The sequence below is a fragment of the Salvelinus namaycush genome, chromosome 25, assembly GCF_016432855.1.
Source record: "Salvelinus namaycush isolate Seneca chromosome 25, SaNama_1.0, whole genome shotgun sequence".
In the NCBI taxonomy this organism is placed as follows: Eukaryota; Metazoa; Chordata; class Actinopteri; order Salmoniformes; family Salmonidae; genus Salvelinus; species Salvelinus namaycush.
This window is the reverse complement of record NC_052331.1, coordinates 31,412,369-31,435,454: the sequence shown is the minus strand read 5'-3', so window position 1 is coordinate 31,435,454 and position 23,086 is coordinate 31,412,369. Positions and strand designations below refer to the sequence as shown.

Below are 23,086 nucleotides of genomic sequence, written 5' to 3'. Positions count from 1 at the left end.
TGTTCAAAGGAGACTGCGTGAATCAGGCCTTCATGGTCGAACTGCTGCAAAGAAACCACTAATAAAGGACACCAATAATAAGAAGAGACTTGCTTGGGCCAAGAAACACGAGCAATGGATATTAGACCGATGGCAATCTGTCCTTTGGTCTGATGAGTCCAACCGCCATGTCTTTGTGAGATGCAGAGTAGGTGAACGGATGATCTCCACATGTGTGGTTCCCACTGTGAAGCATGGAGGTGGTGTCTGGTTTGCGCTTAGTGGGACTATCATTTGTTTTTCAACAGGACAATGACCCAACACAATCACCAGACCTCAACCCAATTGAGATGGTTTGTGATGAGTTGGACTGCAGCGTGACGGAAAAGCAGCCAACAAGTAGGGCTGGGCGGAATACTGTATTTGACTATATACCGGTATTTATGCACGGACCAGTTTGGGATTTTACTTGACCTTCTATAACGGTATTTGAATGTTTGGTTTGTTAAATGTGATACGCCGTGTATAATGTCCCTTTTTATTGTTTACTGCGCTACTTGAGTCATCCCTCTCTACTCTCTCTCGCTTTCCACACAGACCTAGTCCCACCCCCTGTCACTCAAGGAGCACATTTGTTGTTGTTTGACCGCAAGACACTTTCATTCAGTCTGCATGGTCAGTGCAGCACATGCAACAATGTTGATGACAACGATGTTGTTTTCACTTTGAAATTAATATAAATCCACAAGTGTTCTATAATTACAATATTAGTTTGTGTTTCTTACATCTGCGAACAGCTAGTTTGTATTTTCTTAGCAAGTTAAGCTAAATTGTGTTAGCCACTAATGCTAATCACTGTTTAGCTAGCTAGCTGACTAGCTAATAAAAGTACTGAGTCAGAGCAAACGTAGCTAGCCTGATACCAATACGGGTGGAGGCAACAGTATCTTCTAAATCAAAGAGGAATAGGCGAAGCATGAATATGTTGGCTATATGAATAAAGCCAAAGATTATAGGGTCCCCTAGGAAACACTGAACATCGCTTTGGTTCCTACCCTGTTACAATAACTCGTCCATGGCATTTTCATTCGTTGTCATGCCAGACAACACTATTCAAAGTGCCCACTATTATTTATATTCTAACTATAGAATTATAATAAACAATATATTTCCATGATTCCAAAAGTTCACCCACGTGTTTTGATCTAAATCACAATTGCAACATTTGGTTTAAAATAAGGCCTAGTATTTTTTTCCCCATATCGTAGCAGTGTGGAAATTATCTCAAATGAGTGCAGATTTATGGAAATGCAGGAAATTATTTTAGGTTGAAGTTGAATTGACTAGTATAAAACAATCCAACTGGAGAAAGACCCATTGAAATAATTTAGAATATACACTACCGTTCAAAAGTTTGGGGTCACTTAGAAATGTCCTTGTTTTTGAAAGAAAAGCAAGGCAGAGTTGCAAAGAAAAAGCCATATCTCAAACTGGCCAATAAAAAGAAAAGCTTAAGATGGGCAAAAGAACACAGACACTGGACAGAGGAACTCTGCCTAGAAGCCAGCATCCCGGAGTTGCCTCTTCACTGTTGACGTTGAGACTGGTATTTTGCGGGTACTATTTAAGGAAGCTGCCAGTTGAGGTCTTGTGAGGCGTCTGTTTCTCAAACTAGACACATTAATGTACTTGTCCTCTTCCTCAGTTGTGCACCGGGGCCTTCCACTCCTCTTTCTATTCGGGTTAGGGCCAGTTTGCGCTGTTCTGTGAAGGGAGCAGTACACAGCGTTGTACGAGATCTTCAGTTTCTTGGCAATTTCTCACATGGAATAGCCTTCATTTCTCAGAACAAGAATAGACTGACGAGTTTCAGAAGAAAGGTCTTTGTTTCTGGCCATTTTCAGCCTGTAATCAAACCCACAAATTCTGATGCTCCAGATACTTAACTAGTCTAAAGAAGGCCAGTTGTATTGCTTCTTTAATCAGAAGAACAGTTTTCAGCTGTGCTAACATTTTCTAATGATCAATTAGCCTTTAAAAAATGATAAACTTGGATTAGCTAACACAACGTGCCATTGGAACACAGGAGTGATGGTTGCTGATAATGGGCCTCTGTACGCCTATGTAGTCATTCCATAAAAAATCTGCCATTTCCAGCTACAACAGTCATTTACAACATTAACAATGTCTACACTGTATTTCTGATCAATTTGATGTTAATGGACCAAAGAAATTGCTTTTCTTTCAAAAACAAGGACATTTCTAAGTGACCCCAAACTTTTGAACGGTAGTGTATGTGTTGCCACCATAGGGTCACGCACTACTCATAAAGCAAATGTAGAACTTTAATTAATCAAGAACATAAAATACAGTCAAAAATTTGAAAAATACCATGCTATGATATTTTGGCCATATCGCCCAGCCCTACCAACAAGTGCTCAGCATATGTGGGAACTCCTTCAAGACTGTTGGAAAAGCATTCCAGGTGACGCTGGTTGAGAGAATGCCAAGATTGTGCAAAGCTGTCAAAGGCATAGGGTTGCTACTTTGAAAAATCTCAAATATAAAATATATTTGGATTAAACTTTTTGGTTACTATATGATTCCATATATGTTATTTCATAGTTTAATGTCTTCACTATTATTCTACAATGTAGAAAATAGTAAAAATAAAGAAAAACCTTGAATGAGTAGGCGTGTCCAAACTTTTGACTGGTACTGTATATACACTACCGTGCAAAAGTTTGGGGTCACTTAGAAATGTCCTTGTTTTGAAATAAAAGTATTTTTTTTGTCCATTTAAAATAACATTTCTGTACTGTATGTCATACAGAAAAAGTTTAGGATAACGTTTATTGTAGCTATTATCAAAAGGTTATCAGCACTAAAGTGAGAATGTTTGTTTGATTTCTACAATTACAAAGCAAAGGCTTATCTACATGTTCTTCTGTTCTCTCTTAGACTCCAACTCCCCCCAGAGCTCCTCTCCCTGCTCCAGCTCTCCCAACTCCCCCGTCCCCCAGGCCCGTCCCAGCTCCCTCCACGTCCTGGGGCGCTATACCAAGGCAGGTCGCTGCAAGTCTACCAGCAGCATCCCCCCCTCCCCCCTGGCCTGTATCCCCCCTCCGCAGCCCCTCTCCCCCCAGTGCTCTCCTTCCTCCCTCCCCAGCCTTTCAAAGGGCCTCCACGGCTTCCACGGCAAGACCCTGTCCCCTCCCACCATCGCACGCCATTCTGTGCGCCCCCGCAGCGCCGAGCCGCCCCGCTCGCCCCTCCTCAAGAGGGTGCAGTCGGCTGAGAAGCTCTCAGGGGTGTACCATGGCGACAAAAAGGCCTACGCCACCCGCCGACACACCATGGAGATGCCCCTGTCGGAGGGGGAGGGGCTAGAGGACCTGGAGGATACCGCCACAGGGTTTGTCTGTGTGGGAGAACAACATGGCCGCCAGGGCCTTTATCTGGGTGGTCAGAGAAGCCACAGGGAGTCGGCCAGCAGCGACCACCGCTCCAATGAGGTGGTGGTGATGAGGAAACTGGCCCTGTCTGAGAGGAGGGACTCCTTTAAAAAGCAGGAGGCGGTGCAGGAGGTGAGCTTTGACGACCCGGAGGAAAAGGAGGCCCAAAGCCCTGCGCTCCCCATCAGGCAGCCGCGCTTCAAGGCGTCGTGGATCAACTCGGCTCAGTCCGACTGGAGCCTGGAGGTGGCAGGGCGAGGAGCACAGGGTACAGCAGCGCAGAAATCCAAGCCAAAGGAGAAGGAGGGGTATTAGCCTAGCGTTGCTCCAATAAGGTGAAAGGTCTAGGTAGAGTCACACCCTAGACTAAGGTTACATACTCTCTGACCGGCTACTGTACCGTATATGAAGGGCTTGCATGTTTATCCGCGAGAATATACTCAAGCCTGAGCCAATTGAGGCAACTGGAGGGAGAGTACAACAACAACAAAAAGACTTCACACGGTTGAGTTACAGTATGCATCGTACCACACTCGAAACTGTTGAGCCAAAATTGGTTTAATCCCTCCTACCTTTGGTTTTAGGTTCACTGTAGCACCTGTAACATTTTTGTACTTTGTAAATACCTTTTTTTATGAAATAACCTATTTATTACTTTTTATGTTCATTTTATTTGTTTCAGGCTGATTATGACTTCATTTATTGGCCCTTATTTGTGACAATGTCACAAATTTGATGCGCCCATTCTGTTGTGTGAATGGATAGAGACATGAGGAAACTCCAAGTTAATGAACTAAATTAAGAACAAAGATTTGGATGTTGCTTATAGATGCAGACAGCCGATGAATAACATGTTTTCTCCCATATCTGTTAAATTGTTTAACATTCTATTAGTATTCCAAAAGTGTTTCATGACATGAAATATGGCTGCTGATTGTCTGATCAAAATAGGCCTTTCAAACATACGTTGAATGTTTATGTACTTAGTGTGTCCAAGCCCTTTAATTCAGTGCCGTCTTTAACACACTAGAACAATAATGTGGTAGTAATGATTCATGGTCACAGGGATAGTGAAATAGTGCCCCCGTGCCAAAGCATGGATTTCTCATAAGAACCCTTCTAAATAAGAGGTACTGTACATAGGAAGCTTCATGATTGAGCCCTGCTGCCAAGCCCTGTCAATCATTCCAGTGATGTCATCAAATGGATAAACTCCACCGATTTCTTCCATTGGTTTAAATCACAAAATGATTGACGGGACACAAAATAAAGAACGCTTCGTTCTGCCAGTGCTACCTTTTTGATACTAGATTGTTGGTGATCCTGCAATACCATACTAACCTGCTTGTTGAAGCAAGCTACCCTACAATGTAATCTAGCGGAAGAGTGTATTTGCACAGGTTAGGCGTTTTCCCTGAACACTGTTCTCATTCTTTTTCAGAACTCTTGTTTTCCGTTTGCATTTTAAGAATTGTGCGGTGTATGTAGGAACTGGCTCGCTGTGCTGTTTTTTTAAAACAATGTTATATGAATGAATGTTTACATTTTCGGGTCAGATGTGTACTGTATGTGAACTTTTTTCATCTTCACTGTTAAAGGGGGCAATCTGCAGTTGCTCCATCCATTTTTGGACTTTTAAATTAATTATATGTACCCATTGATTCTTGAAGATTATAATTTATAAAAGCCTCATGAGCTTAGTTCAACTGTAGTTCCCCATCAGAACCCAAAATATAAACTTGTTTTTCTCCAGAGGTTGTAAACAAAGTAAATGTTAACAAACCCTGTAAAGCCTCAAAACATGGTTAAAACGATATATTTTTTTGATATCATGAATTTTAGTAGTTGCATTTCTCCAGCCCATTCCTCAGCTTTTTACTAAAACAGTGGTGGGGAAAAGAGTACGCTTTGTTATTGTTTCAACTGCTGTTTGGCCCTTTAAATTTTTTTTTTTAAATGTACCCCTTTTTTCCTCCCCAATTTCGATCTTGTCTCACGGCCGGTTGTGACACAACCTGGGATCAAACCCGTGTCTATAGTGACACCTCAAGCACTGTGATACAGTGCCTTAGACTGCTGCGCCACTCGGGAGACCCCCTTTAAATTATTCTGAACAACGAATGACAGGGATCAGCTGGATTCCAACAGAAGCCCTGAAGGACAAAGAAATTAAACTGTGTTTTGTATAGTTTGATATGGAAGCAGTCTTGTTGCATTGTTGATACGCCTATGCTGTTTACGAACACCATAACTAACCTAAACGGAAGTTGGCATTCAAGAACAACAGACTTGATAGAAGGGTGAGAGATTTGAAGATGTAGGCAATGGTTTGGCTGTCAACATTGTATACTGTCATTGTTTTCTTCTGCAACTATTGAATGAACAACCAGAATTCTTCCACTCGTGGTTATTTCAGATAAACTGTTATATTAGGATGAACTGTCTTACTGTATGTCAGATGATGTTAGGAACACGTGTTTCACAGTTGGCTGGGGATATGGGAATATTGACCAAGTTAAAATACAAATAATTTGTCACCAACTAATACTTGAACTGGAACAAGACAGGATAACAGAAGGTCAGAAATCTAAAACGTATCTACTTTTTAAAATTGATATACTTTATTAGTACTTGAAACAAATAAGTGTGATTTTTGTGAGAGTATAATAAAATAGGTCATTCAATTCAAAATGGATTTCCCAGATCTTGATGTTGTCAAAGTGTGGTCCCTTTATTGGAAATAATACTGTGTCCTCATGCTAGACATTTTTGACTGAACTGAATAACTAGTTGTTATATTAGTCAGATGTTGTTTTCATGGTCTTGCTTGCTAGAGAATTTATCTGATTCTTTGATTGCAAATATATGACCCATTCTGCACTTTTACACTGTTTAATGTAACACAAGAAAAAAAGACACTGGTTCTGAATGCACCCAAATTAGTGTGTAGTTTTACATAACTGAAATGTATTCATTTAGTGGTCTTTGATTCAACTTCAATAATAAAACGGGGTGAAAGCCTGAGGTGCACGCAGAATATAACCAACTGATTACAACTACCTTCTCATATTTTTCCTGATGTATGATAAATGGGATATCTGTAATGGTCAATTGTAATCCATAAACATAATTAATGTTTGTTTTGTCTTACCTTGGTGGCCCTCAAACTTCATTGTATATTTCCCAAACTGGTTTCTGGTGAAAGTTGGTGTGAAATTCATTTTCTCTCAATTGTCTAACAGTGTTTGAAATAAATGAATGGCAGAAGAATAATATGAAGTGTACAGTTCTTTTTGGGACTTACATCTTACATTTTGGAGAAGCACATTCACAACACTAACAACTATAGAGGCTTATTGTGATCAAATGTGTATTTCTCTATTCAAAACATATATAGTCTGTAACAATAAGTCTTCACATCTGAAGGCCAGGTACATTATTTTATTTATCCTTTATTTAATTAGGCAAGTCAGTTAAGAACAAATTATTATTTACAATAATGGCCTACCCTGGCCAAACCCTCCCCTAAACCGGACGACGCTGGGACAATTGTGCGCAGCCCCTATGGGACTCCTGACCATGGCCAGGTGTGATACAGCCCAGAATCGAACCAGGGTCTGTAGTGATTCCTCTAGCACTGAGATGCAGTGCCTTAGACCGCTGTGCCACTCGGGAGCCCCAAAAAATCCTACATTTGAATATTCTTTGTTCAACCTGGTAGCTAATTGGCAACAACAACAAAAAAGATGGAGTAGCCTAATTATTAGCTTTCCTGATACAGCACAGACTATCCTTCATCAGCATTCTGAACAAGGTTATGGTATAATCAATACTTTTTTAATAAAATGCTGTTATGAAAAGGTATGAAATGGTTGTATTGTCAAAGTACTTTTTTTTAGGATCATTGAAATGCTTCAATTCAGGAGAGGAAATATTTATCATGGTCATATGGGCAATTGCACGATAATGGAATTGCGCCGAGTCTCCGATTTTTCACTTTGAAATGTATGCCAAACAAAAAAAAATTGGTTTAAAAGTTTAACAAACCATACAACTATGCACAAGGACTACTTTTAACAATTTACACAAAACATTTTACAAAAACATTTACTGGAAGAACTGTGCAGATGCAAAGTTTGGTAACATAATTTAGGTAAAATCTCCCACTGTTTTTTGTGTCCACGTTTTACCAAAATTGTTAAATATATGCTCTGAATTAAGATTTAACGATTACAGAAAGAATGCGGTGTCAGCTATGACATGACACATTGACTTTGAAGAAATCTATTTTGGTTATTGAACAACAGTAAGTGAAGTGGATTTATACCCGGTAACGGAATTGCGGTAATGGAATTTCATCATGGGTCCCTGATCTGTATTGCACAGAAATGCATGGATATGAATGCCATTCTCTACATGGTGATGTATCTTAAATAGGTACACAAAGGTATAGATATGCAATATCCTAATTTGCATATTTGGGTATTATTCTAAACAGGGGCTATTATTTTAATGAGCTCTGCCCTCAAACAAGACAACATTTGGTTGGTCCGGACCAAATCTGAACCAATCATAGACATCTATATTTCACAAGTTTGGACATCAAAGTACAGCACAGTAGAGCTCAGTAGAGTACAGTGCAGTACAGTAGACTACAGTAGAGTATAGTATATTTCAATACATTACAGTACAATACATTATACTGTACTTAACTCTAGTGTACTCTACTGTAGTGAACTATACTCTACTTTGCTTTACTGTACTGTCCAAACTTGTGGTCTGTGCCTACTATGATTTCCCATTATAGCCAAATCAATAGCATAAATTCTGTTACAGATTTTACTGAAATTCTGTTCAATCACTTATTAATTAATAAACAAAATTGATATGAGTAAAAACACGAACTACTTGTTACTTATGTTATCTTTCATTATCCTCCCTCCTCATGAGGGATGGAAATTAGAAATATATGTTTTCTAAGAACCCTTTTCCAACTGACCAAAAATATAAGCCTTCTCTTATTCTTAATTTTTTGGGATGAAAAATAGTTGATAAATTGATATATGCTTTCATTAAAAAAATATATAGACTCTTAGCTTTCATTTGACACCCAATTTGACATGATCCTATAAACTTCACAGGTTGGTGCTCGTGGGTCCTTTTACATGGAAATGGCCATATGCTTCCTGTCCTGCAATGATTCGTGCTTTCCCGACTGGGTTCGTTTTTTCCCGTGCTGTTCATATTAGTTCCCACGCACTCTCCTTTTCTGCGCCGTACTGTGCTGGAAAATGGCTGTGTAGGGAGCTGAGAGTCATGTGCAGCAAAAGAAAGAAAGGGAGAAAGAAAGAAACCGGACTAGAAGTAATCAAAGGAGGTGGACGACTTTAAAGCATTGAGGGAAAGAACAGGTGAAAGATAAGGAAACTTGCTGTCTGCATTTCGACGTGTTAAAGTGCCGCCACAGCGAGATATTTGGAAGAAGTATCTGCGTGTGCGGGTGAGTTTTTCCTAAATTGGTGCACATTTCCAGCCACTGAACGGGAAAATGGTGGAAGATCTTCAACTAGGTGCCCTACGCACACAAGGCAGTACGAACTTGCACAGGTCTATAAACTTGTCGAGGGCACCGCAACAAGTCGTTTTCTTTAAAGTACGCTAAATGTTAAAATAATACCTAGTTAGTTGCATAATGTCTGCCACTTGCAGTACTAACGTGCGCCTCTCTATTGACATCTAAAAATCTACCAAGTCGAGCTAACGAGCTACTGTAACCATATTTTCCATACTTCCCATATGGCACATGAATGTTACACTATTTTGTTGGCTACGTTTTTACTCAATGTAGCAACATTGCGCTTAACACAGACAAAATAATGGCAAAGGTTGCGAATTTCTCGAACACGTCATCTGCAAGTTCATGTGCGAGTTTTACTTGCTACATTGTTGCGACATGGGCAACTTAGCTGTAGTTGACAGCACCCCTACATTTTGGACCGTTCTAATATTGTTATTACACAGTTAGTGCGCTTTGTTGTTTAAAAGTTAAGCGTATTCCGCACATGTGCATTGGTTTAGGACACTGCCAAAGTTATATTTCCAGATTTGTCTTGGATTGATTCCAAAACTTGCAGGATCACCAATGTCTGTGGTAACAATGCCTGTGGTAACAATGCCTCTTCACTTGTCTGTTCAGTCGCTATTGCCGTGTAATACTTTATGTAAATTCAGTGTAATGTAAGTTTTGTTTGTTGTTGTATTAACTCGTTAGCTTCTTTGTGCATTGTACTTCGGGTAATGTATGGTTTGTAGGGTTGCTTATGTAAAGGGTAGCAATGAATAACTATTACACCCTATTACTTTTTATCCCCCAACTTAGAAATAAAAGAGAAACAACTAGCCTACATATGAACACTTATGTTGAATAGACTTCTAGTTAGAACATCTTCGAATGTCTATTGTATCTCTTTTGCAAAACATAGGAACACCTTGAGGTGTGTTGAGGTGGTACGGCATGCCAATATTTATTCAGTTTAACTTTTCATCATTAGCTTTTAACAATTTCGCTGAAAATGTATTGTTTTTTGTTTGACATACTTTTTAATGTGAAACATTTGAGTCTCAGTGTCACTCCATTACTGTGGAATTGCTCATGTATATTTATATTTCTTTATTTCATAAAATATGAAGTATTTGTAAAAATGTTAAGTGGGCCTATGTGTAATTTCCGCTAGGCTATATCGTGGTTACAGTAAAAACACGTTAGGCGTATTAACACAATGTGTCAAATTTACAATATCTGTAGCAAGCGTTTTACAGAGATTTTGCTGTATTGACGCTAAACTAGCCAGCTCCAGCTTCAGCCAAACAAAGCAACCCATATTTGAGAAGTTCAGGACCACTTTATGGTGGAGTAATGTTTCACTACTTTACTTACTTAGGACAAAAAGATATTGCAAAATTGTTCGAAAGTTGCAATGATTATATACCAAAATATATTGGCTTGCAGATACTCTTAACAACCCTACAGCTTATTCCTGTTGATACAACCTCATACAAATTAACAGTATTTGTATGACTGGTGACCCCGCAAAGAATACAAATGGTCTATTTGAGTTTCTAGTTATATTAATCTTGATTTAAAATGAAGAAAAATCTAAGTTTATTGGTTGCGTACACAGTTAAGCAGATGTTATAGTGCGTGCAGAAAAATGCTTGTCACTAGCTCCTAACCGTGCAGAAAAATGCTTGTCACTAGCTTCTAACTGTGTGGCAAAATGCTTGTCACTAGCTCCTAACAGTGTGGCAAAATGCTTGTCACTAGCTCCTAACAGTGTGGCAAAATGCTTGTCACTAGCTCCTAACCGTGCAGCAAAATGCTTGTCACTAGCTCCTAACAGTGTGGCAAAATGCTTGTCACTAGCTCCTAACCGTGTGGCAAAATGCTTGTCACTAGCTCCTAACCGTGCAGCAAAATGCTTGTCACTAGCTCCTAACAGTGCAGCAAAATGCTTGTCACTAGCTCCTAACAGTGCAGCAAAATGCTTGTCACTAGCTCCTAACCGTGCAGAAAAATGCTTGTCACTAGCTTCTAACTGTGTGGCAAAATGCTTGTCACTAGCTCCTAACAGTGTGGCAAAATGCTTGTCACTAGCTACTAACAGTGTGGCAAAATGCTTGTCACTAGCTTCTAACAGTGTGGCAAAATGCTTGTCACTAGCTACTAACAGTGCAGCAAAATGCTTGTCACTAGCTCCTAACCGTGCAGCAAAATGCTTGTCACTAGCTCCTAACAGTGCGGCAAAATGCTTGTCACTAGCTCCTAACCGTGTGGCAAAATGCTTGTCACTAGCTCCTAACCGTGCGGCAAAATGCTTGTCACTAGCTCCTAACAGTGCAGCAAAATGCTTGTCACTAGCTCCTAACCGTGCAGAAAAATGCTTGTCACTAGCTTCTAACTGTGTGGCAAAATGCTTGTCACTAGCTCCTAACCGTGCCGAAAAATGCTTGTCACTAGCTTCTAACTGTGTGGCAAAATGCTTGTCACTAGCTCCTAACAGTGTGGCAAAATGCTTGTCACTAGCTACTAACAGTGTGGCAAAATGCTTGTCACTAGCTTCTAACAGTGTGGCAAAATGCTTGTCACTAGCTACTAACAGTGCAGCAAAATGCTTGTCACTAGCTACTAACAGTGTGGCAAAATGCTTGTCACTAGCTACTAACAGTGTGGCAAAATGCTTGTCACTAGCTACTAACAGTGTGGCAAAATGCTTGTCACTAGCTCCTAACCGTGTGGCAAAATGCTTGTCACTAGCTTCTAACAGTGTGGCAAAATGCTTGTCACTAGCTTCTAACAGTGTGGCAAAATGCTTGTCACTAGCTCCTAACAGTGTGGCAAAATGCTTGTCACTAGCTACTAACAGTGTGGCAAAATGCTTGTCACTAGCTTCTAACAGTGTGGCAAAATGCTTGTCACTAGCTCCTAACAGTGTGGCAAAATGCTTGTCACTAGCTCCTAACAGTGTGGCAAAATGCTTGTCACTAGCTCCTAACCGTGTGGCAAAATGCTTGTCACTAGCTCCTAACAGTGTGGCAAAATGCTTGTCACTCGCTCCTAACAGTGTGGCAAAATGCTTGTCACTCGCTCCTAACAGTGTGGCAAAATGCTTGTCACTCGCTCCTAACAGTGTGGCAAAATGCTTGTCACTAGCTCCTAACAGTGTGGCAAAATGCTTGTCACTAGCTCCTAACCGTGTGGCAAAATGCTTGTTACTCGCTCCTAACCGTGTGGCAAAATGCTTGTCACTAGCTCCTAACAGTGTGGCAAAATGCTTGTCACTAGCTCCTAACCGTGTGGCAAAATGCTTGTCACTCGCTCCTAACAGTGTGTCAAAATGCTTGTCACTAGCTCCTAACCGTGTGGCAAAATGCTTGTTACTCGCTCCTAACAGTGTGGCAAAATGCTTGTCACTAGCTCCTAACAGTGTGGCAAAATGCTTGTCACTAGCTCCTAACCGTGTGGCAAAATGCTTGTCACTCGCTCCTAACAGTGTGTCAAAATGCTTGTCACTAGCTCCTAACCGTGTGGCAAAATGCTTGTCACTAGCTCCTAACCGTGTGGCAAAATGCTTGTCACTAGCTCCTAACAGTGTGGCAAAATGCTTGTCACTAGCTCCTAACAGTGTGGCAAAATGCTTGTCACTAGCTACTAACAGTGTGGCAAAATGCTTGTCACTAGCTCCTAACAGTGTGGCAAAATGCTTGTCACTAGCTCCTAACAGTGTGGCAAAATGCTTGTCACTAGCTACTAACAGTGCGGCAAAATGCTTGTCACTAGCTCCTAACCGTGCGGCAAAATGCTTGTCACTAGCTCCTAACAGTGTGGCAAAATGCTTGTCACTAGCTCCTAACAGTGTGGCAAAATGCTTGTCACTAGCTCCTAACCGTGTGGCAAAATGCTTGTCACTAGCTCCTAACCGTGTGGCAAAATGCTTGTCACTAGCTCCTAACCGTGTGGCAAAATGCTTGTCACTAGCTACTAACAGTGTGGCAAAATGCTTGTCACTAGCTCCTAACAGTGTGGCAAAATGCTTGTCACTAGCTCCTAACCGTGTGGCAAAATGCTTGTCACTAGCTACTAACAGTGTGGCAAAATGCTTGTCACTAGCTCCTAACCGTGTGGCAAAATGCTTGTCACTAGCTACTAACAGTGTGGCAAAAATGTCAAAAAAAATTATAATAAAAGACAAGAAATCAAGATCTTGCTGTTTGAGTGGCTGGTGCCTCTGATGCTGTAAAGGAACCTTCTGTTTTGAATTTAATACATTTGTCATCCAGATTTTGATAAATCAGTTATCTGTTAATTTGAATGGTCCATTCCTAGTAATTGTAAAATATATCTTACCTAATATTGCAGCACCAGACATTAATTGTATCTGTATAATCCGTTTTTTCATAAATATATTTGTTTTATTATCATACTGCATACATTTCAGTGTCCTCCTCAAAAAACCGAGTCAGTCTTTGAGGATGCAAAGTGCAATGTAAAAAAGGTGGAGTTGTTTGGGTCAGGAGCTTGATCACTGCCTAGATACATTTTCTAATATTAGAACATTTCCTTGATTTGCCCAAGCTTCTCTGGTGACTCCGGAGCACATGGCCAAACAGCAGCCAATGGGAGGCCAGGCTTAGTTTCCCTCTCTCTAGCAACAGTGAGTTTCTTGCCTTTTATTCATTAATACTTTTTTTGTGGTCTCCCTCAGCCGTTTGGGCTCTCCTGATAAGTGTGCTGTTTCTTGACTGAATAAAAGTGAGGAAAAAAGGATGGCTCCAGTGACGACGAGCCTGCAAGCTGCTGCCTTGAAATGGAGGCTTTTTTTCAATGTGCAGGACTGTAACAGAGATGATTCTCTTTCAACTCGTATTAGTTGCAGCATTTATATTGCTGTGGGGGGAAATGCTGAATTGGGACTACCAAAGAGTGCGGGACGATTGCAGCTTTTTTCTGCAAGGTTGTGAATATAAACAAACAAAAAATGGCAAAGTGGAATGGACTTTTTTTGGCGGGTGAGGGCGGGGGGAGGCGGAGAGAGGGGTGGGGGGTGTTTGGTGGTGTGAGGATTGCGGGCTGTGGTTGGGTATGCCAGTGCCACGTGTCTACCCTGGCACCTCTTTTCTCGACACGGAGGATGTCGGACAGAGAGCCTTGGTGAGTCTGTGCAGTTCCTCTCTCCTCAGAAGTGGGGTGAGTAGTGTTGCCCAATGGTACGGCCTGTAATCATGATAACTATTTAGCGTTTTATAGCGGTGATATTAGAACTCAGAGATGATCACGAGAATGTTTGCTTGCTTTTTGAATGGGGGGGTTGTGTGAGGTTCGAGTGCACGTACACCCAGATTTGAAGATGCGCCACTGAGAAAGAAGTGTACAGTTCGAATTTTGGCTTATTTAGATTTTAGCAGCAACTTATCATATCCAGTCAAAAACAAACCTAATGGACGAGCATGTTGTAAGCGATATCACAAAGAGTAGTGATTTGGACGTTTCGAGAGATGCTCCAAAAAACTCTGGGGGCTTCTAAGCTCTTATGTCCTGAGTCACAAGCCCAACCCCTCCATTTCATCTCTATCTCTGATTTTCTTTTGGTCATCACTTCACCCACAGAGGGGGAAAAGGAGACTTCATCTCTCCTTACTTTGTGGGACCAAACTCTAGTTTGAAAGCCTAATCTCTCTCTGAGGTGCTGTTGCCATTTTGATGGTCAACTTGGTGTCTTTTTTATTTGGTCGCTTCACTCCTCTTGCTGAAGCTACAGTAAAAACAAAGGTAATGTCTTTGACCGTGCATACAGTAGTCTTCGTGTTTTCCAATTTTCCTACTGTGGCTCTGACTTAATCGACAAAATCGATTGAGAAGAGACAGTCCTATTAATGAAAAGTAACCTTTCAAAACTGTCCGATTTAGTCACTGAACTGGTCTTGAATAGTTTATTAGGCCTAGGTGACATCTCAAAAACAAGGATGTAATGGGTCTACATAGCCATTGAGGACCTTTTTGACTAACATTGATAAAGCAAGCTTGTATGAATGTGAATGATTTTATGGGAGAGATGTTTTTCTGCAATGACTCATGTTCGATTATAAGAGCAAGGAGCGTTTTGCATCGAAAGGACTTTCTTTCAATATTGTTGTATTGAAGGGTTTTGGCATGATTAGGCTACTTTTCGAGAAGCCTGACGAAATATTTCTGGAGCAACAGAACAGTCTTACGTGGGACATAATACCCTAATTTCCCTTTATAGAAAATGGTCTTAAATGAAACAGCGTTCTTTTTAATTTGGATGCTTTAGAACTGTAAGGCTGGTCATGTTTGTCTGTGTTTCAAACATTGCTATTGCACGTATTGATCTGTATTATCCCATTCAGAGCATCAGGGAATGGTTGAGAACTGTAGAATGTGACTTTTAATCAAAATCGAGATTTGAAAATGTGATGCAGAATGACTTGGGGAGTCTGTGGTACGTTATGACGCAGTAGCATCATCCCAACCAAGATTGCACAAACGCATAGCACTGCCACAGTTCGCCATTTTCATGCTTTGTGGCCGTGACACAGGGATGCTTCGATTATTGTAGGCGACTACTTATATATATATATATAATCTCACACACACAGTACCAGTCAAAAGTTTGGACACACCTACTCATTCAAGGGTTTTTCTTAATTTTTACTATTTTCTACATTGTAGAATAATAGTGAAGACATCAAAACTATGAAATAACACATATGGAATCATGTAGTAACCAAAAAAGTGTTAAACAAATCAAAATAGATTTTAGATTCTTCAAAGTAGCCACCCTTTTCATTGATGACAACTTCATAAGGAATGCTTTTCCAACAGTCTTGAAGGAGTTCCCACATATTCTGAGCACTTGTTAGCTGCTTTTCCTTCACTCTGCAGTCCAACTCATCCCAAACCATCTCAATTGTGTTGAGGTTGGGTGATTGTGGAGGCCAGGTCATCTGATGCAGCACTCCATCACTCTCCTTGGTCAAATAGCCCTTTCACAATCTGGAGGTGTGCTTTGGGTCATTGTCCTGTTGAAGAACAAATGATAGTCTCACTAAGCTCAAACCAGGTAGGAGGACGAATCGCTGCAGAATGCTGTGGTAGCTTGCTGGTTAAGTGTACCTTGACTTCTAAATAAATCACTGACAGTGTCACCAGCAAAGCACCATCACACCACCTCCTCTATGCTTCACAGGAACCACACATGCGTAGATCATCCGTTCACCTACTCTGCGTCTCACAAAGAAATGGCGGTTGGAACCAAAAATCTCTCATTTGTACTCATAAGACCAAAGGACAGATTTCCACTTGTCTAATGTCCATTGCTTGTAATTCTTGGCCCAAGCAAATCTTTTTTTTTTCTTATTGGTGTCCTTTAGTAGTGGTTTCTTTGCAGAAATTTGACCACGAAGGCCTGATTAACCTGTTGAGGACAGAGGGCGCTGTTTTCACTTTGGGGGAAAATCGTGCCCAATTTAAACGGCCTCGTACTCAATTCTTGCTCGTACAATATGCATATTATTATTACTATTGGATAGAAAACACTCTCTAGTTTCTAAAACCGTTTGAATTATATCTGTGAGTAAAACAGAACTCATTTTGCAGCAAACTTCCTGACAGGAAGTGGAAAATCTGAAATCGATGCTCTGTTCTAGGGCCTGCCTATAAATGTGCTTGATATTTATTAGTATACATGCACTTCATACGTCTTCCACTAGATGTCGACAGGCAGTGAGAGGAGAAATGGAGTGTATAACTTGATCTGGGGTCGAATAAAAGCTCTTTGTATGACGTGTCACCAGTTTCCTGTTTTCTGGAGCGCGCGCGAAGGGACCTGGTATTGCCTTCTGAAAAGCTGTCGTTATAGACGACTAATATCTCCGGCTTTGATTTTATTTGATAAATGTGACAATATCATCGTAAAGTATGTTTTTTCAATATAGTTTTATTAGATTATTGAAATTTATTCGGGACGTTAGGCGTGTTGCGTTGTGTGCCTTTGTTCAGGAAGGAGAGCTTCGCGCTACTTTGCTAGCTTTCCGTGCTAATTGACTGGAAAAGAGGACATTCTAAAACCAAACAAAGATTGTTCTGGACAAAGGACCCCTTGTACAACATTCTGATGGAAGATCATCAAAAGTAGGACCCATTTTATGATGCTATTTCATATATCTGTCGAACATGTTGTACTAGTAGTTTGCGCCCAGATTTTGGGCACGCTCTCGCTATAACTAAGCTGGATGTCGTAATGAAGTTATTTTTAGAATTCTAACACGGCGATTGCATTAAGAACTAGTGTATCTATCATTTCCTATACAACATGTATTTTCTAGTAACGTTTATGAATAGTTATTTGGTCAGAATAGTTGAGTGTCATAAAAATATCCGCACATTCTGGGAAAAAGATGCTACGTTAGCACAATGTATAACCACTGATTTCAGCTCTAAATATGCACATTTTCGAACAAAACATAAGTGTATGTATAACCTGATGTTATAGGAATGTCATCTGATGAAGGTTTATGAAGGTTAGTGAAAATTAATATCTTTTGCTGGTTTATTCCCTATCGCTAACGTGCCTATTGCTATCGCTAACGTGCCTTGATGAATGAATGCGGTAGTGTGGTAGGCTATTGTAGTAAGCTAATATAATGCTATATTGTGTTTTTGCTGTAAAACACTTAAAAAATCGGAAATATTGGCTGGATTCACAAGATGTTTGTCTTTAATTTGCTGTACACCATCGATTTTTCAGAAATGTTTTATGATGAGTATTTAGGTATTTGACGTTGGTGTCTGTAATTACTCTGGCTGCTTCGGTCCTATTTGTGACGGTAGCTGTGATGGTAGCTGCAATGTAAAACTGATTTATACCTCAAATATGCACATTTTTTGAACAAAACATAGATTTATTGTATAACATGTTATAAGACTGTCATCTGATGAAGTTGTTTCTTGGTTAGTTTGGTTGGTTCTTGGTTAGTTAGGTTGGCTTTGTGCATGCTACCTGTGCTGTGAAAAATGTCTGTCCTTTTTTGTATTTGGTGGTGAGCTAACATAAATATATGTGGTGTTTTCGCTGTAAAACATTTTAAAAATCGGACATGTTGACTGGATTCACAAGATGTGTATCTTTCATTTGCTGTATTGGACTTGTTAATGTGTGAAAGTTAAATATTTCTCAAAAATATTTTTTGAATTTCGCGCTCTGCCTTTTCAGTGGAATGTGGGAGGAGTCCCGCTAGCGGAACCCCGGTGCCAGACAGGTTAACACAGTCTCCTCTGAACAGTTGATGTTGAGATGTGTCTGTTACTCTGAAGCATTTATTTGGGCTGCAATCTGAGGTGCAGTTAACTCTAACTTATCCTCTACTGCAGAGGTAACTCTGGGACTTTCCTGGCGGTCCTCATGAGAGCCAGTTTCTTCATAGAGCTTGATGGTTTTTGCGACTGCTCTTGAAGAAACTTTAAAAGTTCTTGACATTTTCCAGATTGTCTGACCTTCATGTCTTAAACTAATGATGGACTGTTGTTTCTCTTTGCTTATTTGAGCTGTTCTTGCCATAATATGGACTTGATCTTTTACCAAATAGGGCTATCTTCTGTATACCACCCTTACCTTGTCACAACACAACTGATTGGCTCAAACGCATTAAGAAGGAAAGAAATGTCCACAAATGAACTTTTAACAAGGCACAGCAGTTAATTGAAATTCATTCCAGGTGACTACCTTATGAAGCTGGTTGAGAGAATGTCAAGAGTGTGCAAAGCTGTCATCAAGGCAAAGGGTGGCTACTTTGAAGAATGTCAAATATAAAATATATATAACACTTTTTTTTTGGTTACTACATGATTCCACATGTGTTATTTCATAATTCGGATGTATTATTCTACAATGTAGAAAATAGTAAAAATAGAGAAAAAACCCTTGAATGAGTAGGTGTGTCAACTTTTGACTGGTACTGTATATACACTACCGTGCACAAGTTTGGGGTCACTTAGAAATGTCCTTGTTTTGAAAGAAAAGGTACATTTTTTTGTCCATTAAAATAATATGAAATGGATCAGAAATACAGTGTAGACATTGTTAATGTTGTAAATGACTCTTGTAGCTGGAAACGGCAGATCCATTTTTAATGGAATATCTACATAGGCGTACAGAGGCCCATTTATCAGCAACCATCAATGGCATGTTGTGTTTATCATTTTAAAAGGCTAATTGATCATTAGAAAACCCTTTTGCAATTATGTTAGCACAGCTGAAAACATTTGTGCTGATTTAAAGAATCAATAAAACTGGCCTTCTTTAGACTAGTTGAGTATCTGGCGCATCAGCATTTGTGGGTTCGATTCCAGGCTCAAAATAGCCAGAAACAAAGAACTTTCTTCTGAAACTCGTCAGTCTATTCTTGTCCTGAGAAATGAAGGCTATTCCATGCGAGAAACTGAAGATTGAGTACAAAGCTGTGTACTACTCCCTTCACAGAACAGTGCAAACTGTCTAACCAGAATAGAAAGAGTGGGAGGCCCCGGTGCACATCTGAGCAAAAGAACAAGTACATTAATGTGTCTAGTTTGAGAAACGGACGCCTCAAAAGTCCTCAACTGGCAGGGTCATTAAATAGTTCCAGAAAAACACCAGTCTCAAAGTCAACAGTGAAGAGGCGACTCCATGATGCTGGCCTCTTTTAATCAGCACAACAGTTTTCAGCTGTGCTAACATAATTGCATTTCTCAGAACAAGAATAGACTGATGAGTTTCAGAAGAAAGTTCTTTGTTTCTGGCCATTTTGAGCCTGTAATCGAACCCACAAATGCTGATGCTCCAGATACTCAATTAGTCCAAAGAAGGCCAGTTTTATTTTTTACATTTTTTAATCAGCATAGTTTTCAGATGTGCTAACATAATTGCAAAAGTGTTTTCTAATGCTCAATTAGCCTTTTCAAATGATAAACTTGGATTAGCTCACAACGTGTCATTGGAACACAGGAGTGATGGTTTTGATAATGGGCCTCTGTACGCCTATGTAGATATTCCATAAATCTGCCATTTCCAGATACAATAGTCATTTACAACATTAACAATGTCTACACTATATTTCTGATCAATTTGATGTTATTTTAATGGACAAAAAATGTGATTTTCTTTGAAAAACAAGGACATTTCTAAGTGACCCCAAACTTTTGCAGGTAGTGTATATTCTAAATTATTATTTTTACATTGTCTATGTATTTTTCCCTTAAACTCACTTGTTTTTCTCCTTTTTTCCCTCTGTGTTCTGTAGGTTGTCACCGTCCAGATCGTGAGAAGCCTGAAAGAATCAAGGACTATTATAGTGTCCTACTCTGCCCCCCCCCCATCCACCCCCACAGACAACACAGGTAGACTGAAGAGACCAACGCCTCGGTTAGTTAGGTTTAGAGCCTGTCCAGCTAGTTTTTGTCACTTGAAGGAGTATGTTGCCAACCCTGTCCCTCTGTTCCATCATTTGGTTAAACCGGGGTATCAAGCTGAGGAAAGTGCTCCACAGCGCCAACACTGGCCTGCTCTGAGGCAGCAGCACCCTACCTACCTTCCTCCATAGACTCTGCCATTTTAGCAATGCTTCTTAGCTTCGGTTGATAGTTCTAAACGGCCACTACTCATCACCCACTACTGCCTGTACATTTCTGGGTTGCCGTAGCATCGGGCCGACATTCGCATCCTCTCAGCGTCTTCGGCAGCTTTTCTCGGTTTCCCAAAATGGCGGTCGAGGGTTTCCAGTACCGTGCCCTCTACGTGTACACCAAGGACTTGGAGGAAGATGTTGATCTGCACCCCGGGGACATTCTGACCGTCAGCAAGGCCTCCCTGCTCTCCCTGAACTTCAAGGAGGGGGATGAGGAGCGTCCCGAGCTCCTAGGCTGGCTGCTGGGCTTCAACGAGCGGACCAAGCAGAGGGGGGACTTCCCGGGGACATACGTTCAGTTTGTGGGCCACGTGAGGATGTCACCGCCATCCAGTCAGCCTCGCTCCCAAAGAATCCTCCCAGCAGCCCCAGGGCCTGAGCTGTCACAGCAAGGTAAGACCTGAGTATATCCAACATTAGGATCACCTTCCTAATATTGAGTTGCCCCCCCCCCCCCCCCCCCCGAAAGCATTCCACAGGGATGCTGGCCCATGTTGACTCCAATGCTTCCCACAGTTGTGTCAAGTTGGCTGGATGTCCTCTGGGTGGTGGACCATTCTTGATACAAAAGGGAAACAGTTGAGCGTGAAAAACCCAAGAGCGTTGCAGTTCTTGACAGAAACCGGTGCACCTGGCACTTACTAAAATACCCCATTCAAAGGCACTTACATATTTTATTTTGCCTGTTTACCCTCTGAATGGCACACATACACAATCCATGTCTCAATCCTTCTTTAACCTGTCTCCTCTCCTTCATCTACACTGATTGAAGTGGATTTAATAAGTGACATCAATAAGGGATCATAATGTAGCTTTCACCTGGAATCACCTGGTCAGTCTGTCATGGACTGGAATCACCTGGTCAGTCTGTCATGGACTGGAATCACCTGGTCAGTCTGTCATGGACTGGAATCACCTGGTCAGTCTGTCATGGACTAGAATCACCTGGTCAGTCTGTCATGGACTGGAATCACCTGGTCAGTCTGTCATGGACTGGAATCACCTGGTCAGTCTGTCATGGACTGGAATCACCTGGTCAGTCTGTCATGGACTGGAATCACCTGGTCAGTCTGTCATGGACTGGAATCACCTGGTCAGTCTGTCATGGACTGGAATCACCTGGTCAGTCTGTCATGGACTGGAATCACCTGGTCAGTCTGTCATGGAAAGAGCAGGTGTTCTTAATGTTTGGTATACTCAGTGTATTTCACTTTAGATATTTATATTCTGTTGATTGATCTGCAGAGATATGTCACCAGCATTATACTTTGTTTTACTACTTCCTTTTTTTTTTATATGATTTTTGAGATGTTTATTAATACTCCAATGAAGTTGCTCTTCAACGTTGAGGAGAGTTGTGCATTCCTCTCAAAATAGTGATGACATTGTAATTTTTTTTATGAAAAACAAACTCCAGCGGTGTTGGGTATGAAGAGAACATAAATCCTTGAATGTGAAGTCCATATTTGCAAGAAAGTTTTAGTATATTGACTACTAATAATGTGTCTTAATTGAGCTGCTCTTGGCTTATTGTTTTGTCCAAGGCTTTCACGGTTTGCTCCGACCGCAAACTGACCCTTCTAATCTTCCGTAAAGACTAAAGAGCTGTCATAAACCTCTCTCATTCCAAACGCAACTAAGCAATTTCTAATTTCAACCTAATCCAGTTACTGACCTGACTCTTGGTCAGGTTTTCTTCAATTTCTTGTATATTATTGCCTTGACCCTCCATTCAACTCTCCTGCAAAGGACAGGGGTGAGTTGCATTCAATCGTGTTGTACAAGGTTGTGTCCAAGAGTTCATTAGTGAGTGCTACACATTAGATGTGCTGCAATCTTTTTACATACCTATTACACATGTATTGCTAAACTCCCTGTACACATATGAGAGGTTATTAAGGAACTTAGGAACTGAACCTGTGAGAGGTAAATTGTGGATCTCCTTTACTGCATTTCTAACTGGTTACCCCTGAGTAGAGAAATGTTCCAGTTTATTTATTATGAATAAGTCAGATTGTCAGGAAACACTATCACATTGTTTCACCAAGTGATAACCTGTCCAATCTTTTAATCTCTGAACTACTATATAACTGCATAAATATATGGATGATTAATTCATGAAGTATTTTTACTGTGGTGCTCTCCAACTCAAATATACCCTTGGCTTTTGCCTTCTTCTGTACTCCTAGTTCTCTCTCTCTCTCTTCCTCACTCTCACTCCCTCGCATTCAGCCCTAAGATCTCATTTATGTCTCTTTTTTTGGAAGGCGAGTGGTTCATTGGGCCAAAATGGATAAAAAAATGATTTATCTAGTTACTTATGTGATTTGTATTGGGTTGAAAATGCACATTCCTCCTCTGTCAAAGGTAATGTTCCCCAAAGCTCCATTCTGCCCTTTAGTGACAGGTAAGCT

General features: G+C 40.6%; 2 protein-coding genes across 2 annotated transcripts in view; both read left to right on the top strand.

Annotated features, from left to right (window-relative positions):
• Positions 1-5,127, top strand: part of LOC120020481 (microtubule-associated serine/threonine-protein kinase 3-like) — a 50,409-nt gene extending 45,282 nt beyond the window's left edge. Inside the window, exon 27 of the mRNA XM_038964181.1 lies at positions 2,941-5,127. Coding sequence (XP_038820109.1) covers positions 2,941-3,749 — 809 coding nt within the window. The 3' untranslated portion in view covers positions 3,750-5,127. The remainder of the gene's footprint in view (positions 1-2,940) is intronic.
• A 3,592-nt stretch (positions 5,128-8,719) lies between these two features.
• Positions 8,720-23,086, top strand: part of LOC120020698 (phosphatidylinositol 3-kinase regulatory subunit gamma-like) — a 56,679-nt gene continuing 42,312 nt past the window's right edge. Inside the window, exons 1-2 of the mRNA XM_038964409.1 lie at positions 8,720-8,934; positions 20,289-21,065. Coding sequence (XP_038820337.1) covers positions 20,747-21,065 — 319 coding nt within the window. The 5' untranslated portion in view covers positions 8,720-8,934; positions 20,289-20,746. The remainder of the gene's footprint in view (positions 8,935-20,288; positions 21,066-23,086) is intronic.